This window comes from Labeo rohita, chromosome 5, assembly GCF_022985175.1.
Source record: "Labeo rohita strain BAU-BD-2019 chromosome 5, IGBB_LRoh.1.0, whole genome shotgun sequence".
NCBI classification, from domain to species: Eukaryota; Metazoa; Chordata; class Actinopteri; order Cypriniformes; family Cyprinidae; genus Labeo; species Labeo rohita.
The window spans coordinates 43,997,693-44,020,961 of NC_066873.1; the positions used below are offsets into that span (position 1 = coordinate 43,997,693).

At 35.0% G+C, this 23,269-nt stretch overlaps 2 protein-coding genes across 3 annotated transcripts; one reads left to right on the top strand and one right to left on the bottom strand.

Annotated features, from left to right (window-relative positions):
- Positions 1–221: 221 nt before the first annotated feature.
- Positions 222–3,678, bottom strand: pigw (phosphatidylinositol glycan anchor biosynthesis, class W). The gene is made up of 2 exons (XM_051108998.1): positions 3,421–3,678; positions 222–1,822 (listed from the first exon to the last, which is right to left on the bottom strand). Exon 2 carries the CDS (start codon positions 1,817–1,819, stop codon positions 335–337), a length of 1,485 nt encoding a protein of 494 aa, XP_050964955.1. The 5' UTR covers positions 1,820–1,822; positions 3,421–3,678; the 3' UTR covers positions 222–334.
- Positions 3,679–3,769: 91 nt separating this feature from the next.
- LOC127165214 (unconventional myosin-XIX) lies at positions 3,770–23,191 on the top strand. 2 transcript variants are annotated; one of them, XM_051109585.1, is made up of 23 exons: positions 3,770–4,038; positions 9,458–9,605; positions 10,080–10,228; positions 11,094–11,207; positions 11,601–11,727; positions 11,835–11,904; positions 11,982–12,084; positions 12,278–12,374; positions 12,488–12,564; positions 12,752–12,842; positions 13,505–13,670; positions 13,869–13,942; positions 14,097–14,332; positions 14,469–14,645; positions 14,760–14,900; positions 15,109–15,216; positions 15,324–15,394; positions 15,598–15,671; positions 16,795–16,952; positions 17,074–17,203; positions 19,381–19,466; positions 20,751–21,086; positions 22,126–23,191. In XM_051109585.1, the coding sequence occupies exons 1-23, from the start codon at positions 3,919–3,921 to the stop codon at positions 22,237–22,239; spliced, it is 2,967 nt and encodes a 988-aa protein (XP_050965542.1). In that variant the 5' UTR covers positions 3,770–3,918; the 3' UTR covers positions 22,240–23,191. The 2 variants fall into 2 exon arrangements, with proteins under 2 accessions (XP_050965542.1, XP_050965543.1); XM_051109586.1 differs by lacking the exons at positions 17,074–17,203; positions 19,381–19,466; positions 20,751–21,086; positions 22,126–23,191 and adding an exon at positions 15,757–15,829 and having other exon boundaries at positions 16,795–16,932.
- The last annotated feature ends 78 nt before the right edge of the window (positions 23,192–23,269 follow it).

A 23,269-nucleotide genomic window follows, 5' to 3' on the forward strand; every position in this document is an offset into this window, starting at 1 on the left:
CACATAGGCTATCTACATGAAGACGATTACAATCATGTAAAAAGTTAAATGAAATGGTGGCCAATTACAGCATATAAAAATACAAAAATTCCTAAACCTAAAATTAACCTAAAATTCTGATATTTGATTATTTGTATCTACTATTAACATGAAATAAATCTATTTAAATTCATATCTCATATACAATACACATAGCAGCAGTACATTTACAAATTACACATTCAATTTTATTTGCACTTTGCAAACAATTTATATACAGCACATTTCACAGCAGTTAAAGCGAGAAATCCATTCAGAAAAATACAGTGTAATCTAAAACTCAGTGAAAAGGTGTTTACCAAAACTTAATTGTTATTTTATTGATATGCAATATGAATATGACTAAGCTGTTCATAAACATATACAAGAGCAAAACACTTACAGCTAAAACATCACTGCTGTTCAGAGTGTCGACTAACACATTGGTCAAACCAGTCATTAAATTTGCAAGCAGGAAATACAACAACTGATTCCGGTTAACAGACTGTACAAGACATAATGCATCCATGTTTTTTCTCATTTTCTCATCTGTTAATGACTTCTTGTTTTGATATGGACACCACGACGTAGACACAAATGAAAAATTAGAGACGGCTTTCGAAAAAAGTAAGAGTAAATCAGCAGTGCTTATGCATGAGAGAAAAAGCAAAGCCTGTGCTACAGTCCAAATACTGAAGGAAAGGTTGGCCATTCTCCGTGACACTGGCTCAATGCGTATCTGGCATACGTACAGAATGAAGAACAACCCAAAACTGGTTAACAGAAGGTTACGGATCACTTTGATCCAGTCTTTAACCAAAGTTCTGCTCTTCATGAGGTAGCGGCCAACCTGAACCCCAGCCATATAGATGGCGATGTAACCCACAACTGAGAAGATGCCCTCTCTGTTTGCCTGCAGAAAGCCTGTGCGCTCATTATTATAGATGAGGAAGGACTTCAGACCTGTAGTCTCCAATACAACCTGGTAGGTTCCACCAATGAGAAGAGCAAGAAGCCATGAGGAGTTCACAGGAAAAACAGCCAGAAGCGCAGACGCAACCACTCTGACGATGGCTAATGTGAAGAAGAAGTTCCAGTGAACTCCATATTCTGTCACATGTTCATGATAGCCGGATGATTTGACGCTTGCAAGTCTTACAAACCCTAACAAGACCAACGGCCAGACAGAAATTGATTGTTTAAACACATGACTGATTTTTGACCCTTGAATGTCCTTTCCTCTTGCTTCGGGACACACCAATGCGTTGGCCATTACATACGCTCCCACACCGAAATCCATCACCCCTGTTCCGTACGTCTCCGTTTTTGCATAACGTCTTGGGAACACGCTAAAATCAACAGCCAAAATGCTTATGGCGGTCTTCACGTTGACCAGAACTCGAAACACAGTTACAAACGGGACCAGGTTGGATTCCACTCTGCTTTGCACAAACCTGTCAATCGTACTGAGGAGGGAACCTTGATTTGGATGCTTTCCGTTCTTGAATACGAGGTATAGGACAACAAAATCAACTACAGCGATGCCCATAATGACAAAGTGAAGGATGTCACTCAGTACAGTGCATGACAGGACCAAAGGCATTATTAGTGTTGTGAAGTCCAACAGGAGATGGGCACCCCAGGAGAACGGAAGGACCCCTTTTCCCAGGTGGAACACTATCAGAAAGAGTCCTCGGCTGAGAAAACACACCGGGGCTAAGAAAGATCCAAGCGAAACCTCTGTCAGGGTCGTCCCATTGTGATTGCTGACAAATGCAATTTTTACTTCTGCTGATGCCATTGTCTGTAAAAAGAGACAAGCATGAAAATTAGTAAAATACAAACATAGACTTGTATGTAATTAGTATGCATGTAGTTTTTATGATCACATATTAGTTGAAATATTATTTAATTAAAAGACTACATTAAAAATATATGTGTTTAAAAGTGTTTTTATTCTTTTACAATACTTTTTCATATAGTTTTAATATATACTACCAGTCAAAAGTTTTTGAACTGATTTTTTATGTTTTTAAAAAGAAGTCTCTTCTGCTCACCAAGCCTGCATTTATTTGATTGAAAATACAACAAAAGCAGTAATATTGTGAAATATTTTTATTATTTGAAATAACGACTTTCTATTTTAATATATTTTAAAATGTAATTTATTCCTGTGATTTCAAAGCTGAATTTTCAACATCATTACTCCAGCCTTCAGTGTCACATATTCCTTCAGACATCATTCTAATATGCTGATTTGCGGTTCAAAAAATAAGAGAGCTTTTGTAATATTATACACTATACCATTCAAAATCTTGGAGTCAGTGTAATTGTTTGTTGTTGTTGTTTTTTGGGGGGAAAGAAATTACAGAAATTAATATTTTTATTTTGTAAATGGATCAAAACCATTTAAAGATTTCCATTTCAGATAAATGCTGTTCTTCTGAACTTTCTATTCATCAAACAAACCGGAAAAATTCTACTCAGCTGTTTTCAACATAATACTAATAAGTGATTTTGAGCAGCAAATCTTCAAATATTAGAATGATTTCTGAAGGATCAGGTGACTGGAGTAATGATGCTAAAAATTCAGCTTTGAAATCACAGGAATACATTACATTTTAAAAAAATATTTAAATAGAAAACAGTTATTCTAAACAGTAAAATATTTCAAAACTGTACTGTTTTTGCCATACATTGGATCAAATAAATACAGGCTTACTGAGCAGAAAAGACTTCTTTAAAAACATTAAAAATCTTACTGTTTAAAAACATTTGACTGGTAGTGTAGTTGATGTCTTCATTAAAATCCCAATGAAAAGACTTGGGAACAATTATAAACCTTTTAGTATGCATTCAGTTTTTTTTAATAATGAAATACTAATTAATTGAAAGACTACAATAAATATTTGTTTAAAACACATATTTCTAATTCTATAACAATTGTTTTCATCCTGTTTTAAGACTTAATGTTAATTAAAATTTAATTAAAAGAATTTATAATATTAATAAACCAGCATTTTAAATTATTTTATAATTATTATGCATGTATTTTATATGACCACATATTAGTTGGAATATAATTTATTTAAAAGACAACATAAAACATTTATTTACAATGCATTGTTCTATTCTGTAACAATTTGTACATAATTTCATACAGGTTTTAGACAGATAGACAGACAGACAGATAGATAGATAGATAGATAGATAGATAGACTGTAGAAATACATGCAAACATACAAACACACATCTCAAAATGACAAAACTAAATCAATCACCTAACATTTACCATGATCTCAAAGGTTTATTTTAAAATAATTCCAAATATTAAAGCAACTAAATCAAGAAACACATTTATTAAAGCTCTTTATAGCATGGATATTAGGAAATGTGACCTACCTTGTCCCGTGTGATGTGTGGACATTAGATAAATCAGGTTATGTTAGACTAAACTGCAGAGACCAGCATTACAGCAGTGGCCTGTCAGGATAAACCGGTTTTGTACACTAGACATGTACTCTCATGTATCATTACAGTACTGATTTTCTTTATAAAATAGTAAAAATAAACCTTCGTCTTACAGATCGCTCATTCTTCCGTGATAATCTTCACTTTACAAAAAAGTGCAGCCACACATTGGGTTTGGGATGCTTCTCTTCCGCATTGGGCGTGGCTTTCATGTAAACGTCATTGAATGGGCGTCAAGTCTAAAATGCGTGACGTCGCTGTGCGTGTCAGTGCCGCCGGTGTGAGTGAGCGTGGCGCGGGTGGGAGTTTTGTCCTTGACTGAGGAATTTTCATGGCTGAAAAACTAAAACATAACTCCTAAAATATTAACCTAATGGCAGCTATATAACAGTAAATACCGCGAAACGTGTCTTTTTAAAGTTTACAGTCATGGCGAATGTTAAACAGAAGCTTTTATTTAGAAATAAAGACGATTCGACCGTTAACAGTTCTGACGGGACATTTAGGAGTTTGGAAAAAGCTGGAAGACCGAACCGACAGAAGGAAAAGGTACACTCATTTTATAATTTACTGCTTGTTTAATACTTTTTTTTTTACCACAGTTTTTCTTTATGCATATCAAAGTTGGAAATGTATTTTTTTTTAAACGTATGTAAAGACAAACTGATCAGGAAAAAGCAACCCATTACAAAAAATACTGTATCATTGTGGTTTATGTTCCATAGTATTTACATGGTACTTCAAAGAACACCATGGTATTACTACATGCCCCAAAACGTGATGTTAGTACACATAAGTATTCAGAATTTTATTTTCCCATCACAATTAAACACTAACGTTACCAGTCAAAAGTTTTTGAACAATAAGATTTTTTGTTTTTAGTGTATCTTCTGCTCTTCAAGCCTGCATTTATTTGATACAAATTGGTTTACTATTTAAAATAACTGTTTTCTATTTGAATATGCTTTAAAATATAATTTATTCCTGTGACTTCAAAGCTGATTTTTTACATCATTACTTCAGTCACGTGATCCTTCTAATATTCTGATTTGCTGCTCAAAAAAATGTTTATTAATATTATGTTGAAAACAGCTGAGTAGATTTTTTTCAGGTGTCTTTGATTAAAAAGTTCAGAAGAACAGCATTTATCTGAAATAGAAATCTTTTGTAACATTATAAATGCATTTATAATCACTTAAAAAAATGTAGCTTTGATCACTGGAATAAATTAGATTTTAAAATGTATTCAAATAGAAAGCAGTTATTTTAAATAGTACACATATTTAACAATGTTGCTTTTTTTGCTGTCCTTTTGGATCAAATAAATGCAGGCTTGGTGAGCAGAAGAGAATTCTTCAAAAACATTAAAAAAAAAAAAACTGGTAGTGAACACATACTTCACTTTCAGAATTATATTCTGAAATGTTCCCTTCTTAAATGAAATCATTATTTTTAAGGAAAGTAACATGCTTGATAAATGCCACCCTAAACAGGTATAATGTAGGTGACTAGAAACTAGTTTTCTATTGGGCAGAACAATAACTGTTAAAGTGATTTACAGTGATTATTTCTAATCACTCATTTGAACTGGCTAGTTTTTCCGGTGTTCCCTCATTTGCATGTTCATTGACGTGGCTTGTGTTGTCTTTGGCGGATTAAGCAGCGGTGCAGTTAATCTGAAGAACATAGTCAGATTATTCCGCAGGTCAGCCTAATCTGAGTATGCGCAAAATAACCACCTGAACACCCTCATTTCAGACATGCTTTTTTTGTTATAACAAGGTTATATGAAGTCGTTCCAAAGGAAATTTGAAATCATTTTAGTTGCAGCATTAAAGGTCACCCTCAGTTATATTTTGTTTACTGTTTTGTGTGAATAATGCAGCTGGTTTGTTGTGCCATACAGTGTTTCTCATGCCCGGAGCCCTTGGCACAGATAAAATCATCATCTAATTTTTTTCTGGGCCATTATGGCTCAACAGTTGGTGTCAGACGGAAAGTTTCTGAGAGATAAAACAGGATCAATTTTATGGGAATCTGTAATTGTCTTGTTATTAAATTTTCCAAATTTAGTCTGTCGCTGATATATGTGTCTATGTAATTTCTGCACTAACCAAAGTCTATCTTACTGTTATTTGTTTTTAAGATGCTCTCCAGTCAGTACCGTAAGGCCTAGAGAGCTGAAACTTGGTCAGAAGGTAGTAGTCCTCCTCGCTACTCAGGCGCAAAGAACCGGCCCAATCGGCCTAAAGGGGGCGCTACAGCGCAAAAAAAACTTTTTTTACATTTTTGGCCATAGCTCGTACATTTTTTGTCGTAGACTCAAAAACTTTACATCGTTGTAATCCTTGGGTCAATACGCACAAAAGTGCACTGGCGCAGATTTTCTCTACGGTGCCCGGTTTTTCAAAAAATGGCGTTATGTCCGAAACCTACTTTTGCGAACTAGTCCTAGGTTTTTCGCCCGATCGGAACCAAACCAGTGCTGAAATGTTCTCTGGACAGTGAATATCAATAATTATCAAAAAGTTGAAATTTTGACTCACGGTCGAAAGGGGCCCCAAAACGTTCTATGTTAGGTGTTAGCCAATTACTACATTTGGCTATAACTTTTGAATGGAATGAGATATCTACACCAAACTCTGTACACATGTGTATAAGCTCAATCTTTGGTCAAATAAAAAAAATTGCACAGCTCTGCCACTTGGTGGCGCTATAAGCCTGAAAAAACATAAAAATGACTATAACTATGCAATCGTTAGTCCGATCGACCTGAAAATTGGTATGCAGTGTCTCTGTCCAATGTGCCATAAGGGTCTATGAGGACATTGGCGTATCTCAAAAAACATGGCCGCCATCGACCAATGAAGTTTGAGCACCCATTAGACAAGGTTAACGGAGGCCGATCGGAACGAAACTCACTGGGCATGTTCGACTCATGGCCCTAAAGGTCTGTAAGAATTTTGAAAGAAATCGGCCACTAGTTGGCGCTAACGAGTTTTTTGCCTCTGTAACATGCCTCACTCACGTGGTGTTTCACACATCCACACAATATGCATATCATTTGATAGATCTCCACATGCTGAACAACTTTGCCTCAAGAACCATTGCTGTCAATCAAATCATTCATTAATTATTCACAAATATGTGAAAAACCTACTTTTGCGAACTAGTCCTAGGTTTTTCGCTCAATCTCGATCAAACCACTGCAGCGCAGTTCTCCAGACTCTCTAGATCAATAATTCAAAAAAAAATGTGGAATTTTGTCCTTTGGGTAGCTATAACGGGGTCATTTAGAAAAGGGCGTGGCCACATATACCCAAAAGCCTATCAAACCTAAACAAAAACTCAAAACTTTACAAAAGTTGGAGAAAACATGTGTCAGATGACTCTTAACAAGCATGTAAAATTTCATGGAGATCGGACCATAGGTGGCGCTATGACAGTTAAAAAGGCTTCAACAACACGAAATTTCAAAAGTAAATTGCCTTAAATTGCTATAACATGCTCATATAATCACAGAAACACTAGAACTTCATACCATATGATAGATCTCCTCATGCTGAGCAACTTTGCCTCAAGAACCATTGCTGTCAATCAAGTCGTTTATTACATATTCACAAATATGTGAAAAACCCACTTTTGCGAACTAGTCCTAGGTTATTCACTCGATCTCGATCAAACCACTGCAGCACAGTTCTCCAGACTCCCTAGATCAATAATTATCAAAAAAAAAAGTTAAACTTTTGACTCACGGTCGCAAAGGGGCGCCAAAACGTTCAAAAGAGGCGGGGCCACTTTTAGTAAAAAGGCTATAACTTTGGAACAGAATGACATATCATCACCAAACTCAGAACACATATGTAAAAGCTCAGCCTTTGGTCAAATCCAAAAAATTGCGGAGCTTGACCACTTGGGGGCGCTATAATAGAGAAAAAAACATAAAAATGGCTATAACTTCGCAACCGTCAGTCCAATCAACCTGAAAAATGGTATGCAGTGTCTCTGTCCAATGTGCCATAAGGGTCTATGAGAACATTGGCATATCTCAAAAAACATGGCTGCCATCGACCTATGAATTTTGAGCACCTATTAGACAAGGTTAACGGAGGCCGATCGGAACGAAACTCACTGGGCATGTTCGACTCATGGTCCTAAAGGTCTGTAAGAATTTTGAAAGAAATCGGCCACTAGTTGGCGCTAACGAGTTTTATGGCTCTGTAATCACGTGGTGTTTCACACATCCACACAATATGCATATCATTTGATAGATCTCCTCATGATGAACAACTTTGCCTCAAGAACCATTGCTGTCAATCAAACCGTTCATTAATTATTCACAAATATGTCAAAAACCTACTTTTGCGAACTAGTCCTAGGGTTTTTCGCTCAATCTCGATCAAACCACTGCAGTCATATTCTCTGGACTCTCTAGATCAATAATTATCAAAAAATGTTGAATTTTGTCCTTCGGTTAGCTGTAATGGGGCCATTTACAATAGGGGCTTGGCCACATATACCCAAAAGCTTATAAAACCAAAACGAAAACTCAAAACTACGAAAAAAAAACATGTGTCAGATGACTCTTAACAAGCATGCAAAGTTTCATGGAGATCGGAGCATAGGTGGCGCAATAACAGTTAAAAAGGCTTTAAAAACAAGACTTCTATGGTAAATGGCCTCAAATTGTTAAAAAATGATCATCTATTCACACAAACACTAGATCTTACACTTATATCTATATGATATATCACCTAATTCTGAACAACTTTGCATACCACCTCAAAGGCCTTAAAAGCTCGAACCCCGGTAATTGCTGCTTGCAGCTATATTCTTACTCTGTTGTTGCTCATTTTGGATCCTTAGTTTTGTCTTTCAAATGAGGAATTGTAAGCGTTTAGTCAAATCTCAAGGTGGCAACCAAAGGTGTCAGAAATATGACAAGCAAATATACTACTGACCTGACAAATGTAAAAGGCTCTTTCCTTTGATATCATGCATAAACACATCTGACATAAAGCCATCTTAATTATGGCAGTTATATGGATTATGCAACATACAGTTGTTGCGTGAAAGGATGTTTTTTTAAAACAATAGAGTTTGTTTCTTCATTAGAACAAATGTAAAGAAATGTAGCATTATCACTCACCAATAGATTCTCTGCAGTGAATGGGTGCCATCAGAATGAGAGTCCAAACATCACAATAATTCAAAACATCCATTTCTCCATAATCCATAGTGAAATGCTTCCTCCAGTGAAAAAGTCCCTCCCCTGTTGTCTTTTCAGATCTGTGTGTGCATATATCTCTCCTGATTCGCAAAAGACAACTTTTTCTCTTACTGGAAAAAAGCAATATTATGGAATAAAAAACGTGCTGAATTTTTTTTTACAGATCACTAAACTTTTTTTGTTATTGGAATGATAAGATGTGGTTCTTTAGAATAGCATCAGGGCTTATATTGTGACCCAGGACCATTAAACCAGTCATAAGGGTATTAATTAATTTATACATCATCTGAAAGCTGAATTACTAAGCTTTCCATTGATGCATGGTTTGTTAGGATAAGACAATATTTGGCTGAAGTACAACTATCTGGAATCTAAGGGTGCACAAAATCAAAATATTGAGAAAATCACCTTTAAAGTTGTCCAGATGAAGTTCTTGGCAATACATATTGCTAATTAAAAGTTAAGTTTTGATATGTTTACGGTAGGAAATTTATAAAATATCTTCATGGAACATGATCTTTACTTAATATCCTAATGATTTTAGGCATAAAAGAAAAATGGATCATTTTGATCCTTACAGTGTATTTTTGGCTATTGCTACAAATGTACCTGTGCTACTTAAGACTGGTTTTGTGGTCCAGGGCCACATATATATGTATGAATTAGATTGCTGCATCTGTACAGAAAGTGGAACCTGTTCTTTATGATAGCATGGTCTTCATTAATTGCATCATGCAGATGAATGAACTGAAAGACAGAACCCAGGATGACAGGAATTCTTTCAATGATTCACTGGAAGGGGACATAAGAGACTTCCTCATCAATGAAGCAGAACTTCACACGTACGATGACCTCACTAAAGTCAACCCGGTTACGCCTTCTACAGGTACAGTGTGCAAAAGCACTTAGGAACAGGCTTATGTGGTTTTGTGTTAGTTAATTATATTGTTAATTTATCAACATCGGCCTTATGATGTTTATTGCAAGTAAATGTCAAGATTTTTTCTTACCCAATGCAGATAATAGGATATTCTTCCACATTTCAAAAATGCTATGCCTGATTTTAGTTCTAGCATTCTGATTCAATTCTGATTCATTATATTTAGCATCATATCACATCAAAATCTAATTGCAGTTTTTTATCTCACAATTCAGGCTTTCTTCTCACAATTGCAGGTTAACAAGTTGCAATTCAGACTTTTTTCTGGGAATCATGAGTTTATATCTCTCAGAAGTGAGAGATAAGAAATAACCTCTTTTCTATTTTTATCCCGTGGCAGAAACAAGCTTCCATACCAGTACTGTATGTCATATTGTGAGTCAGTGTTTAATTACAGCTGTGGTGTTTTGTGTTTCGTAGTGTTGAAATGTCTGCAGGCCAGGTACAGCGCGAAGGTTTTCTACACACATGCTGGCTGCACGCTGGTCGCCCTCAACCCCTTTCAGCCCATTCCTCACCTGTACTCTCTGGATGTGATGAGAGAATATCACTGCGCCCCTCAACCTCAGGTAAACACACAAGTCTATCAGTACATCTCTAATGTAAAAATATGGAAGTTACAAATACATTAGAGTGGAAGCCATAAATACTTATTTATGGTCATGTGGTGGCTTAGTGGTTTGATTTCATGCAATTGAAGAAATATGTCAACTGATTTGGTTTGACTATAAATTTAGTCACCAAAACGTGATTAAACCAGCCTGAAGTATTTAGTTTACTGGATTATTAACAAATGTTTTAAAAACAGGCATTGCTGATTGACTCTGTAAGTAATGCATAACACATTTCTTGGTTAAATATTTCTTGAATTAAGCAAAAATAACTATATTGTGATTATCTACTGATTTAAAATTACTTCTACCATGATATAAGGTTTTGGCAGATCTGTACCTCCCTTTTGCATAACAGATGACAGGACAATGTTTAGTCAACCCATTTGTCTTTTGTCATAGCAAAGGACAGTGTCAAAACAATGTTTGCACACCTGATTTGTTCAGTAAACTGCAGGTTCACTGGTACCAGATGTGAAGTTGATGAACCAGTCTTTAACTTTATATTTAATACAACAGCAAATAGTCTATGTTTTTGTTACACGTTGTTGTCACCTTATCATTAATTTACACAGTATTTAAATAATATAAAATGCAAGCTATTATTTGATTATTTATGAGGTTTGAATTTTTCAAATTGTGCCATGGGCCGGTAACTTGCTCTGTATGTTTATTTTGACATCAGAAAATGTTGATTGAAAAAATTTGCAAATCAGGAAGTTAGACAAAAATAAATTGAGGCCACTCTAGATAGATACCCTGAACATTAGCCATATCAACTTGATTTACAGAATGCCATGTTAAAGCATCTCTTCGTACACAGGAGTTTAAGCCACACATCTTCATTGTCGCAGAAGAGGCTTATAGGAATGTGCAGGGCCAGGTAGAGCCCATGAACCAATCGCTGGTCGTTTCTGGAGAGAGTGGTGCTGGGAAAGTAAGTGATGTTTGTGTGGTGTAGGTTCCTAATTCATTTTTTCCGATTCTTATCCAATTCTTATCGAGATTCTTAAGTGATCTAGAAATAGTCCTAGCTCTGCATAAACATCTCAGTGCTTCACTGTGAGTTGCTCTAATCTTCAATGCCAGTCTCTTTGTAAAGCTACATCACATAATACAGCCATGGCTAAAATGTGCCACTTTGTTCAGTCAGAGCTGTTTCATAGTAAATAATAAATTTCCTAAAAAAAGGCCAGTTTTGTTATAAGTTATAAGCAGTCTTTAAATGATCTGTCAAGCTTGATATACATACTAAGTTTAGGACTGAGCTGAAAACAGTCAAATCTAAACTTGATTTAGACCACATCTCCTCTATTAAATATCTCTTCAGACATGGACGTCACGCTGCCTGATGAAGTATTATGCCACTGTAGCCGCTTCTTCTCAGAAGTGCCAGGACACCGTAGAGAAGATAGAAAGACGAGTACTGGACTCCAACCCCTTAATGGAGGCATTTGGTGAGAAAGGGAGAGCAGATGATGTTTTAGTCTCATTTTCTCTCCGAAGTTCTGTGATATCTTCATTATACTCTTTCTAAAGGCTTTTATTTTTCCTTCTTCCCCAGGCAATGCCTGCACATTACGCAATAGCAACAGCAGCCGCTTTGGAAAATACATTCAGCTTCAGCTCAACAGGTCAGTTTTGCTTTTTCTCAATTTCACAGTAAACATCTGTAAACACGGGTGTAAACATCTGTCATTTTATAATGTAGTTCTCAGCTGCTTGTTGGGGCATCAGTGCAGACATATCTCTTGGAGAAAACCAGAGTGGCTTTCCAAGCGCCAAATGAGAGAAATTTTCACATATTCTACCAGGTAAAGACTTCCAAATGGTTTATTCTGCCAGTTTATTTCCAGTAATACTGTTAGTTCTAATGCTGTATATGTTTATTATCTGTAAACATTCAACCGTGTCAGGCAGTTGGATAGTTTCATTTGCATGAATTTGGGTTTGTATGTTTGTTGTTGGTTTGATTTGATTTGGTTATCTTATTGGTTTGATTTGAAGATGATGAAAGGAGCCACAGTGAAACAGAGACTGGAATGGATGCTGCCTTTGGAGCAAGAATTTGCTTGGTTGCCACACGCTGAGAAAACCTTGGAAGGCAAGTATTGCACTTCAAGAATTTGTCTTTTGGAGCATTAAAGTCAATTTTAGGAGGAATCTGAGGATGTCATTATTTGACATTTTGTGTTCTGTTTGTTTGTGTCTGAGCAGAAGACTGTTTGCAAGAGACTGTGGAAGCTATGATCAACCTTGGCATTGATGAGGGGAAACGGGCACAGATTTTCAGGGTAAGTGATAAGGGTAAACTTATATCAAATGGTGATAGGAGTTATAAGTTATATGGATTCATGCACCAAAATAAGACTACACAGCAGACGAGAAGCAGTGTAAGCTACTTTGTTAAAGGGGGAAATTGCAGACATAAATGTTATACTGTAGTTTGTAAAGTGACATAATTGTTGTCTTTTTGCAAAGATCCTTGCAGGTCTTCTGCAGCTGGGGAATGTGGACTTCAGTCCTGCGTCAGAAGAGGCTCAGCAATGTGATCTTAATGAACACTCCAAAGGTGTGATGTGTTAAGTTATGACAGTGAATTAGGCAAGATGCAAATTCCAGACATGATGAGGCAAATTACTTTTATGAATGACGCGAGTTCATGTCTGGGTTGTGACGTGTCCCTATTACATTCTTCTTTTGTCTTAAATATATACTACTTTTCAAATGCTAGGGGTCGGTATGAGTTTTTAATGTTTTGAAAGAAGTCTCTTCTGCTCACAAAGGCTACATTTAATTGATCAAAAATACAGTAAAAAACATAATATTGTGAATATATCATAATGTAATTAATTTCTGTGATGCAAATTTTTACTCCAGTCTTCAGTGTTACATGGTCCTTCAGAAATCATTCTAATATTGTGCTGCTTCGTCTTTTTGTGGAAACAGTGATACATTTTTTTGTATCTTTGATTAATAGAATTAGATTTGATTAAAAGAATACAATTTATTTAAAATAAAAACCTTTTGTGTCATGATAAAAATATTTACTGTCTCTTTTATAATTTAATGCATCCATGCTGAAAGAAAGTATTAATTTCTTTCAAAAAATATATACAGAGGCCATTAGTAAAGATTTTCTCCCCCTAAGGACATGCTGTCAGTTCATCTCTGTCTGGTATCTGTTTAGTGGCATGTTTTGATCATTGCTCTATATCTCTATGCTGTGTGCAGGTTTCCTACAGAAGACGGCTGACCTGCTGGAGGTGCCATTAGACGAGCTGCAGTCGTGTCTGACTGTGAGAACTCTGCGTGCTGGCAAACAGAACGTCCTTAAACCTTGCTCTCAGTCGGAGTGTGCCGTCCGCAGAGACTGTCTTGCCAAAGTCATTTATGCACAGTGAGTCATATAAACTAGATTGCACATTTTACAAAGACACTTATAGCTACAGGAAAATAGCTAAATTTAGGCAAAAATCACTCTACATGTTGCATTTAAATACAATGCAGCATGTAGAATTTTGCATTATTTATAAAATTCCGTATACTAAAAGTGTGCAAATGAACATATTTCAAGTCAAATATTTTTCATTTACAGGCTGTTTGACTGGTTAGTCACTTTTATAAACAACAGTATGTGTGCAGAGAGTTCCATGTGGTGCAACTTCATCGGTACATATTCTAATTATTTACTCCTTGTATTTTAACATATTACTAAATAGTACTAAATATTACTCTTCAGTCAGAATTTAATGTGTCAGATAATTTATCTTGTTTTCTGAAAGGAATGAAGTCATATTTAACCCTTAACTGCTGTCCTCTACAGGTCTGCTGGATGTGTATGGTTTTGAATGCTTCCTTCTGAACAATCTGGAGCAGTTGTGTATCAATTACGCTAACGAGAAGCTGCAGCAGCACTTTGTGGCTCATTACCTGAAGGCTCAGCAGGAGGAGTATGTGGCCGAGGGGCTGCAGTGGTCCTTCATTCGGTACCAAGACAACCAGGGCTGCCTGGACCTGATTGAAGGCAGTCCCTCCAGCATTATCTCCCTGCTTAATGAGGTCTGCTTGCATTTTTTTATGTAAAAAAATGTAGTATAAAATGTATAAATATAATAAAAATTATGCAAATTGTAAATGCTAATTCTTTCTTTTTTTCTTTCTTTGTCCGCTGTCTTTCTGTCTGTCTGTTCTCCAGGAGTGTCGTCTGAACAGAGCATCGGACGCGAAGCAGTTTCGTGTGCGTCTGCAGAAGGAGCTGTCAGATAACACCAACATCAGCTGGGACAAATTCAGCAAAGAGCCCCATTTTACTGTGGCCCACTATGCAGGCAAAGTCAGCTACCAGATCGAAGGCATGATGGAAAAGAACAAGGTGCAAACTATATAAACGCCTGCATACATAAACTATGTAGCTTGTCAAATGCTCACATTTTGTTTGTGTTTTTTTTTTGGCTCATTTGCATGCATGTGTCTATTTGTACTGTAGGACCCAGTTCCTCCTGAGCTGATCAGTGTCCTGCAGAAGTCCCAGGATTCATTGCTGCACAGTCTTTTTGCTGACGGTGACCGTGAGAGTGAGGGGTCTAGGGGACACAGTAAAGTTGTCACTGTTGTCTCCAAATTTAAGGTACAGATTTTAAAGGAAAAATGAGGCTGTTTTGTTTATTGATAGATTTCATTTCTTTTATAATCTTGTTTGTACAAACAGCTCAAAGATAACATTTTAAAGAAGACAGATACTGCATTTTTACTGATATTGATACAGATGCTGCATTTTTAGATTGACTTACATCTGTTTAAAATGATCATTTGTTTGTCTTTCTGTAAATATGCAGAACTCACTTGAAAGCCTTATGAAGATTTTGCACTGCACTACGCCGCACTACACGCGCTGCATCAAACCCAATCCCGACTGCAGACCGCTCACCTTCAAAAAAGAAGAGGTATGATGAACAGATGGATTTCTGTCTGTTCACTTCGGATTCCATTGAGATTAACAGGTTTATAGTTCACGGACTGGTTGGTGAGTCTCGTTTTGGTTTGCGTTCAGGTTGTCGCTCAGCTTGAGGCCTGTGGGATAGTGGAGACCATAAACATCAGTGCAGCAGGATTTCCCATCAGGTGACACTACAAACACATCTCATTCTCTAAATTTAACAATTAATACACTTATTTTTATAACACATAATTGTTTTCAAAATAAGTGTTTAAGAGGGAAGACTACTTCCCAGAATTTGGTGTATTTCACATCACCTTAAATTTAGCGATGTTGCTGCAGAATTCCTTTCAGAATCAAGACTTTATTTTTTGTATTATTTGTACAGGATCCCATATGGCAGTTTCCTCCAAAGATACGGGCTGATCGCAAACACCAGACTAACTATTAACCAACTGAACAGTACGTAGATCATTAAGTGCACACAAAGTACTGTTTGTTTTTCTATTCTTCTCTTTAATGCCTGATTCTTGTCTTTTTCTTTCAGTATCCTCCTCTCATTTCTTCCTATCTTCTTTTTTGAACGCAGTGCTTAAATAATGTGAATATGAATTCCTCAGGTGAATTACTGCATGCTTATTTAGTGGATATTTTGCATGCAGTGATACATTAGCTTGCCTTCTCTCTTCATTATTTCCCTCTTCTGTATGTTGAGTTTAAATCTTGGCTTAAATCTGACTCATGCATAAAAATAAATAGGTCTTTGTTCAGGTTTTTACATGTGGCTTCATGTCACTGCTTGTGGGATTTGGTACAGATAAGATTTGCTCTAACTTAAACACCGGTTAAAGACTTTTTCAGATCTTAGATAAGTCAAGGAAGCTCAATCCCGTTCCTGCAGAGTCTAGCTGTAATTAAACACACCTAAACCAACTAAGCTAGGTATTTTGAAAATTACAGGCATGTGTTAGTAAAATCTACAGGAAGGTGGATTTGTGGTAACAGCGCTGAACAGGTCTTGCTCTAATACATCAGCCCAACAAGAGTCAAAATGTCATTGTACTTCCACAGTTGATTAATCACAGTACATTTAAGAAAGTAGCTTGAATTACAAGTTTTTTTTAAATGTTATATTTAATGTGCAAATGTGGCATTAACTACTTAACTGCATGAATTTGCATATATTTCCAGAATATCACTCCATACAGTAGGTCAGAAAATACTGTAACCAGCCAGATTTTTCCCCCCTCTTTTAGTAATAAACTATTATATAAATCAGCTGTGAATGATATATGACCAAAGCACTCTGTAAAATTGCAGAAAAAAAAAATCTAAAATACAGATAGGAATAAAACTGTGAAGTTTGTGAAGCTTATGTAAGTAATCCAAAATAAGCACTTAAATGTGTATTTTGGGTGTTTTCTTTCAGGTAGTCTTAAAGAAGACATGTTATGAAAGTAAAATAGCCCAATGTCTCAAAATTGACCAGTGCATGAAAGCTATGGTTTTACTTGCAGTGCCTTGCCCTGAAACATTATAAAAGTATCATAAATATCTATTTCTAAAACTCTGCTTTCACCCACAGGCACTGAGATGAGTGATCAGACTATTCTGGGATCTGCTGTAGAGGATGTGCTCAATGTGGTCCTCAAGAGACGCACCCCAAACTCCACCCTCAGCCCTGATGACAACAACAACATGGTGCACTGTGGCAGGACCAAAGTCTTTCTCACACACTCCCTGGTAAAGCATGCACTGTGATTACTTATAATTTTAATGTGATTTGTAAAATGCCCATTTCCACTGAGGCAGCTTTTGAAAGTTTAATTTGATGTCAGTAGTTAATTTATGATGTGTTGTGCAGTTGGAGATGCTGGAGGAGCACAGGAACAGGGTGCGCTCACAGAAGGCGTTCTGTATTCAGTGCTGCTGGCGCAGGTACCTGAACCGTCAACGTAACCTCAGGACACAGGCTGCCACCCGCTTACAAGCAGGTTAGGATTTAACATCTTTATTTGTGATTACAGGTAGTATGGTTGTATAACCAAGAGGGCTGCAGGAATACTATTAATCAATTATGATTTTTTCTTTTATGCTTGTTTGTAGGGCTGCGCAGTTTGGCCAGAATTTGTGAATTATATATCAATATGGCTATTAAAAAGTAATTTAAAAAAATAATAAACATTATTAATATTATAGTAAATTTGTGTTACCAAATGAATATTACTGTTAATTTAAAAATAGAGAAAAAACTAAAAATTAGTAAATAAAAACAAAAAAATATAATGCTATAAAAGTAAATTAAAAGAATAGCATAGTTAAGAAAAAAATTGTAACAATTCCACAGTAAAATTACAGTAATATTTAATTTCTACAATTTAAGCATTAACATTAAACCATTGAACTTTTATTATGACAGAAAACAGCACATAGCCCTTAAAGCTTCTCCTTTGTTGAAAAGTGCTTCTCATTACAACTTTGGGACATGTTGCATTCCCAAATGCACATTAAATTGACTCAAATTCACAGCAGATGCCATTTAGTTAATGAGGTGCAGCATTTACAGTGCATTTAACCAAACCGCTCTGAGATGCTGAAACCCCAGTGGATCATGAACAGCTAACATGTAAATGAACATGTGACCCTGGACCACGAAACCAATCATAAGGGTAAATTTTTTGAAATTGAGATTTATACATCATCTGAAATCTGAATAAACAAGCTTTCCACTGATGTATGGTTTGTTAGGATAGGACAATATTTGGCCGAGATGCAACTATTTTGAACACCTGGAATCTGAGGGTGCAAAAAAATCAAAATATTGAGAAAATCACCTTTAAAGTTGTCCAAATGAAGTTCTTGGCAATGCATATTGCTAATTTAAAAAATAAGTTTTGATATATTTACGGTAGGAAATTAACAAAATATCTTCATGGAAGATGATCTTTACTTAATATTCTAATGATTTTTAAAAATCATAAAAGAAAAATCGATCATTTTGACTCATACAGTGTATTTTTTGCTATTGCTACAAATATACCCATGCTACTCAAGTCTAGTTTTGTGGTCCACAGTCACATATATATTGATTACATTAAACACAGCCTTCGCAGTTTGATAATTGCACTAGGCCATATTACGATTTCGATTGATAACCGTAATAACAGATGACCTTTTTCTAGACATTTCACAATTATTGCTGAATATTAGAGCTGGGAATGAGCTGGTTGTGTTTGTAGAGCACTTTTAGACAGCTTAGAGATAAAGTACACAGGAAGTGTGAGAAGTCATTATTCTTCAGGAATAGACCCAGGCTTATCTGTAGTGATTGTCCGTTTCTCTCTGACCTGTGCTTGGCCGAAGGAGCAGGCATCTGCTGTGCGTCTAGACGCTGACACCTGATCAACTTCCTCCTGATTATGCCTTAAACTCAGAACAAAACAGATGAAGCTCACCTGAGCCAAACACCTGCTGAGATCAGTGGAGCCAAGAGACAAATTCCCTTTTGCTCCAACTGAGTCACAGTATGATTTCAGGAAATATGAGTGTGTCCTATAATCAGATCACATTAATTTAGTCGTGCAAATCAAAGACAGATGGTTAATTGAAGGTTTACAGTATAATGGTGATAAAAATATGGCCTATTACTTTTTTGCCCCCATGTTTTTTCTGGTGTAAAGGTGTAAGACCCTGTAAAATCTATTTTATTTTTTCCCAAATTAATTTTTTTCTCCCCAAATTCTGTGTTTTCTGTTGTAACTTTTTTGGATTCTTTGTTTATGTTTTGTTTTTTTTTGTTTGTTTTTTAATAAAATAAAGTTTTAATACTTAAAAAAGCACGCCTAATCCGTTGAATATTTGAATACAGGAAAGTTTAATATAATTTAACAATTAATAAAAATTTGAACAATGAATAGGGCCCTATTAAATGTGAAGTATTTTCCCCCAAACTCAATTATTTTTTCCAAGTTCCGTTTTAATTTTCCCAAAATTCTGTCTGTTTTAATTCTTCTGTTTTGTTTTTATGATTTAATACAAATGAACTTGTGGAGTTACAGTAGTTCATAAATGGCATAGTGTTTATTTATTTTTAATCAACGACAAACAGCTCTAATCAAGTATTTGTATAGTATTATTGTTTTAACTCGCTTTATGTGTATGTCTATCACAGGTGTGAGATCCTGGCTGGTCAGAAGAGAGATTAGGAAATGGCACAAAGCTGCATCAGTCATCCAAACCAAATGGAGGTGCTGGAGGGTAAGCATTGTGCTGATTTTTATTTTTATTAAAGATGCTGGACATGATTTGATTTTGACTGGCTTATGGAATAGAGGCAGGTGTTTTGGAAGTCAGGGAAAGAAGTAAAATGCAAACATGACAATTCTTTAATTATAAATTAAAACAAAATTTAAAATATTCCTTAAAATATGTTTTTACAATGTTTATTATTATTATTATTATTATTATTATTATTAATTCAAGAAGTACACAATACCTTACAATAGTGATGTATCTCTGTCAGAATTTTTTTTTTTTTGTAATGAATAGCTTTGACTGCTGTACTGTTTAAAATCAAAACATGGAAAAAATTATGTTGTAATCCTTATCAAATACTGTATAATAGTAATATATTTCTGTCAGGTTAAACCAAGCTTATTTTGCTATTTTGTTATAGACAGCTTTGAGTTTCTGTTCAAATGAAGTGGTGCAATGTTTGTGTTTTTGTGTTTTATTCTTTTCAGGGTTTCTGTGGGGTCTTAAGAAGTTTTAAATTTAGTTGGATCAAATTTAAGGCCATAAGAAGTCTTAAAATGTACAAAAAAGTCTTAATTATGATTTTAAGAGGTCTTAAATTTGGAGGTGGAAAGACCAGATTTGATGATTAAACTTAAGGCTACGATTTTATTGAGTGTGAGCGCTGCGCTACCTGTTTTATTTCTGCCGTTCCAAAAGCGCCACCTGTTGGCAGAGAATGAATTTACATTTTCAATAAGCCTGTTTTTGTTTAGACCAATGCAAAAATCAACCCATGCAACTGGTGGATCGATAAGATAATGCATTATAAAAAGTCTAAACCGTAAAATGTATTTATATGTTGTTAAATTAATTTTTTTAAATTTTTTGATAGTAATTGTTTATGTTAATATAATAATTAAAACTTTTTTCTAAAATGGTTTGAAGGCTGAAATGTTGATCATTTTATAAAACTTGTTTTTGTGAAAATATAAACTGTAAATCATGCTTTTTACAGTCATTTTACAGTTTAATGTGTTACCATAGACATTGCCCTACCCCGCACATATGGTATTCATTTTATTTATGCAAGGCTTGAAAAAGGTCTTAAAGTCTTAAATTTGAGCTTAAAAATCCTGCAGATACCCTGCTTTTGAAATATCCCATTCCATTTATAAATGCATCATATTACAGAAGTAAAATGGATTATGAATACCATTTCATACTGACTTAAAGTGTAGATTTATTTAGCTTCAGTGATATGTATTTTGTGCCATTTTCTTATCTTTCTACATTCCTCCTCGATAGGCGTGGATGGATGCATTGGCTGAGGCAGAACTGGATGATGCAGAGGATTTCATGGAGAAAGAAGCATTGCCCATGTTGCCGAAGCTGGACCCTCTGCTGAAGGAGAGAGGCTCCGTGCAGCTCTCCAGCATACCGGAGCCTGTGACGGTCAGAGGTTGGCCCATCGGTCTGGCTATGGCCTCTGCGCCCAGCATCACCGTCTCTCTGACGGCCAAGGGTTTCCAGCGGGTCATGTCCATGATGGCTTGTCTGAAGATCCCATTCAGAAACGGTGAATACAAAGTAAACACCAACCAGTTTGACCAGGGTGTGGCGTCTATCAGAGCTCAGCCACGGGTAAGAGATGCTTCAAACATACCACTTAACTAAGCTTTGTTTTGAGTGACACTGAATGATTCCAGGATAAATACTATGACATGCTATGACAGTTACCACAGAAAATAATTTACACCCTTACCTCAGTTTACTTTATTTTTAGCTTTATTTCTGAAGCATATTTAATATTGACAATAATAACACTTGTAAATCAAGTTTAACCAGAGGTGGGTCAAGTTATTACAATATGATGTGAGTTTTTGTTTTTGGTGAATAAGTGAAAGGAAAATGTGCTTTTTTTGTAAATGGTGTTATGTATTATTATAGTATTTATTAATATTTTAAATTAGTGCTCACATTTGTATGTTCAGTGTTCATTTTAATTTTAGTAATTTAGTAATTTGCTTTTGTCTTTTTTTTTTTTTTTTTTTTTTTTTTTTTTTTTTTTTTTTTAATATTTCTGCTTACCTTTATTTTTATTTCAGTTTTAGCCATTTTTACTTTAACTGATTTATTCTAGTTAGTTACCATTTTAGTTTTTTTATTTATTTACTTTTAAATATATTATTTGTTTTATTTTATTTTAGTTTTAGTTTTAGCTGCATTACTAAAAATTTCAAGTAGTCTTAGTTTTAGTTAACGAGAGTTAAGTTTACTCAGAGCAGTTATTTTAATATTGATATACGACATTAGTTTTTGTTAATACTTTGAATTGAATTTTCTGTTTTCACAATTTTCTTTAGTTTTAGTAATTGTATGTTTTTGTTATTTGTATTAGATTTTTTATGATGTCTGTATTTTAAATGTTTTTGCGTTGTTTTTGTCTCTGTTTTTAAGTTTCTATTCACTTTAGTTTTAGTTATTTTAGCATTCTAAGTTAAACTATAAAATAGTTATTTTGTTATGAGATTACAAAGCCTTTTTTCTTAGTGATTCCTGCACTATATGTGCAAGGATGTACTTTGAAAATTGAGCTTTTTTGCTCAAAGTAATCTGAAAATGACATGAAATATTGCTTTAACAGCTTTGACTGATTGTCTGAGTTCATATGTTTTGACAGGGCTCCATTAAGATGCATCTGCAGAGGTCTCCGCTGCTCTATGCTGACATGCACCCGGTGCACAAGACGGACGTGGTAACAGGATTCAACCAGATCCTGCTGGAGAGAACCTGAGATTTCATGCTGTTAAAAACTTTAATGCAATCAATGCACCTTTGAAATACACTACATTAAGTGATATTAAAAATTTAGCTGCCTTATCATTAGTGCAATTCAGTGTTTAGTTGTATTTACTCTCTCAGGTTTCAGCATGAAGCACAAGTGCCTTTTAATTCTGCTGCATGTTTGATCAGTAAATACTGTAGAGCATTTTATAACTATTACTTTATACAAACAGAGCTTCCATTTTATATTAGCATGATCTGTCATGATTGAAATCATGTTTCTTGCACAGTTTGAAAATTTGTAGATAAGATTGTCTGAATTTATTCATAATGTGCTGCTAAGATATACCAAAATCAGGTATTTTCAAAACATTACATTTGATTTCTTTTAATATCAATGTATAAAACAACAGGCTTTAAAATATTATGATGTTATAATTATATTATTAAGTTATAATGATAACTGAGGGAGATACTGGAGATTATAGTATTTATAACTATATTATTACAAGTTTTGTACATCTTTTTTTTTTTTATTCATTGCACAATGTAAGACATGAAACACTACATGGTAAATACTGGGAAAAGCCATGGTTTCAGCATTGCTGATGTTCTTACCAAAGCAAACTGAATTTAAATTCTATTTGCATATGTATCTGTAATTCCTAACAACTTTTGTCAATTACTTTTAGATGTTTTAGAATGAAATGTATTTCCAAGCACCAGCTGCTCAAACATTCCTCCTTAAATCACATGTTTTTGGTTATAAAACATTTGATTGCATGTGCTAACTGCATTTATGACCAAAAATAATGAATATCTTTGTGTATTTATACTCTCAGGGCATTAATCAGCAACACATGTAACTAGAAAACAGGTTTTCTAGTACAATACATGTACAACACCAATCAAACGCTTGTCAAACTTTGATAATGCCAATAAAGATCAATACAGATACATTGTTCTGTTTTTGGTTTCTTTTTATACATTCTGTAGTCTGGAAAATTATAAATTATAAAATGCATGAAATTAATTGCTGA

Coding starts and splice junctions, on each gene's coding strand:
- pigw (XM_051108998.1), bottom strand. CDS start 1,819: ATGGCATCAGCAGAAGTAAAAATTGCATTTGTCAGCAATCACAATGGG.
- LOC127165214 (XM_051109585.1), top strand. CDS start 3,919: ATGGCGAATGTTAAACAGAAGCTTTTATTTAGAAATAAAGACGATTCG. Junction 12,843..13,504: donor TCTTAATGAACACTCCAAAG/GTGTGATGTGTT, acceptor TGCTGTGTGCAG/GTTTCCTACAGAAGACGGCT. Junction 14,646..14,759: donor GCATGATGGAAAAGAACAAG/GTGCAAACTATA, acceptor TTTGTACTGTAG/GACCCAGTTCCTCCTGAGCT.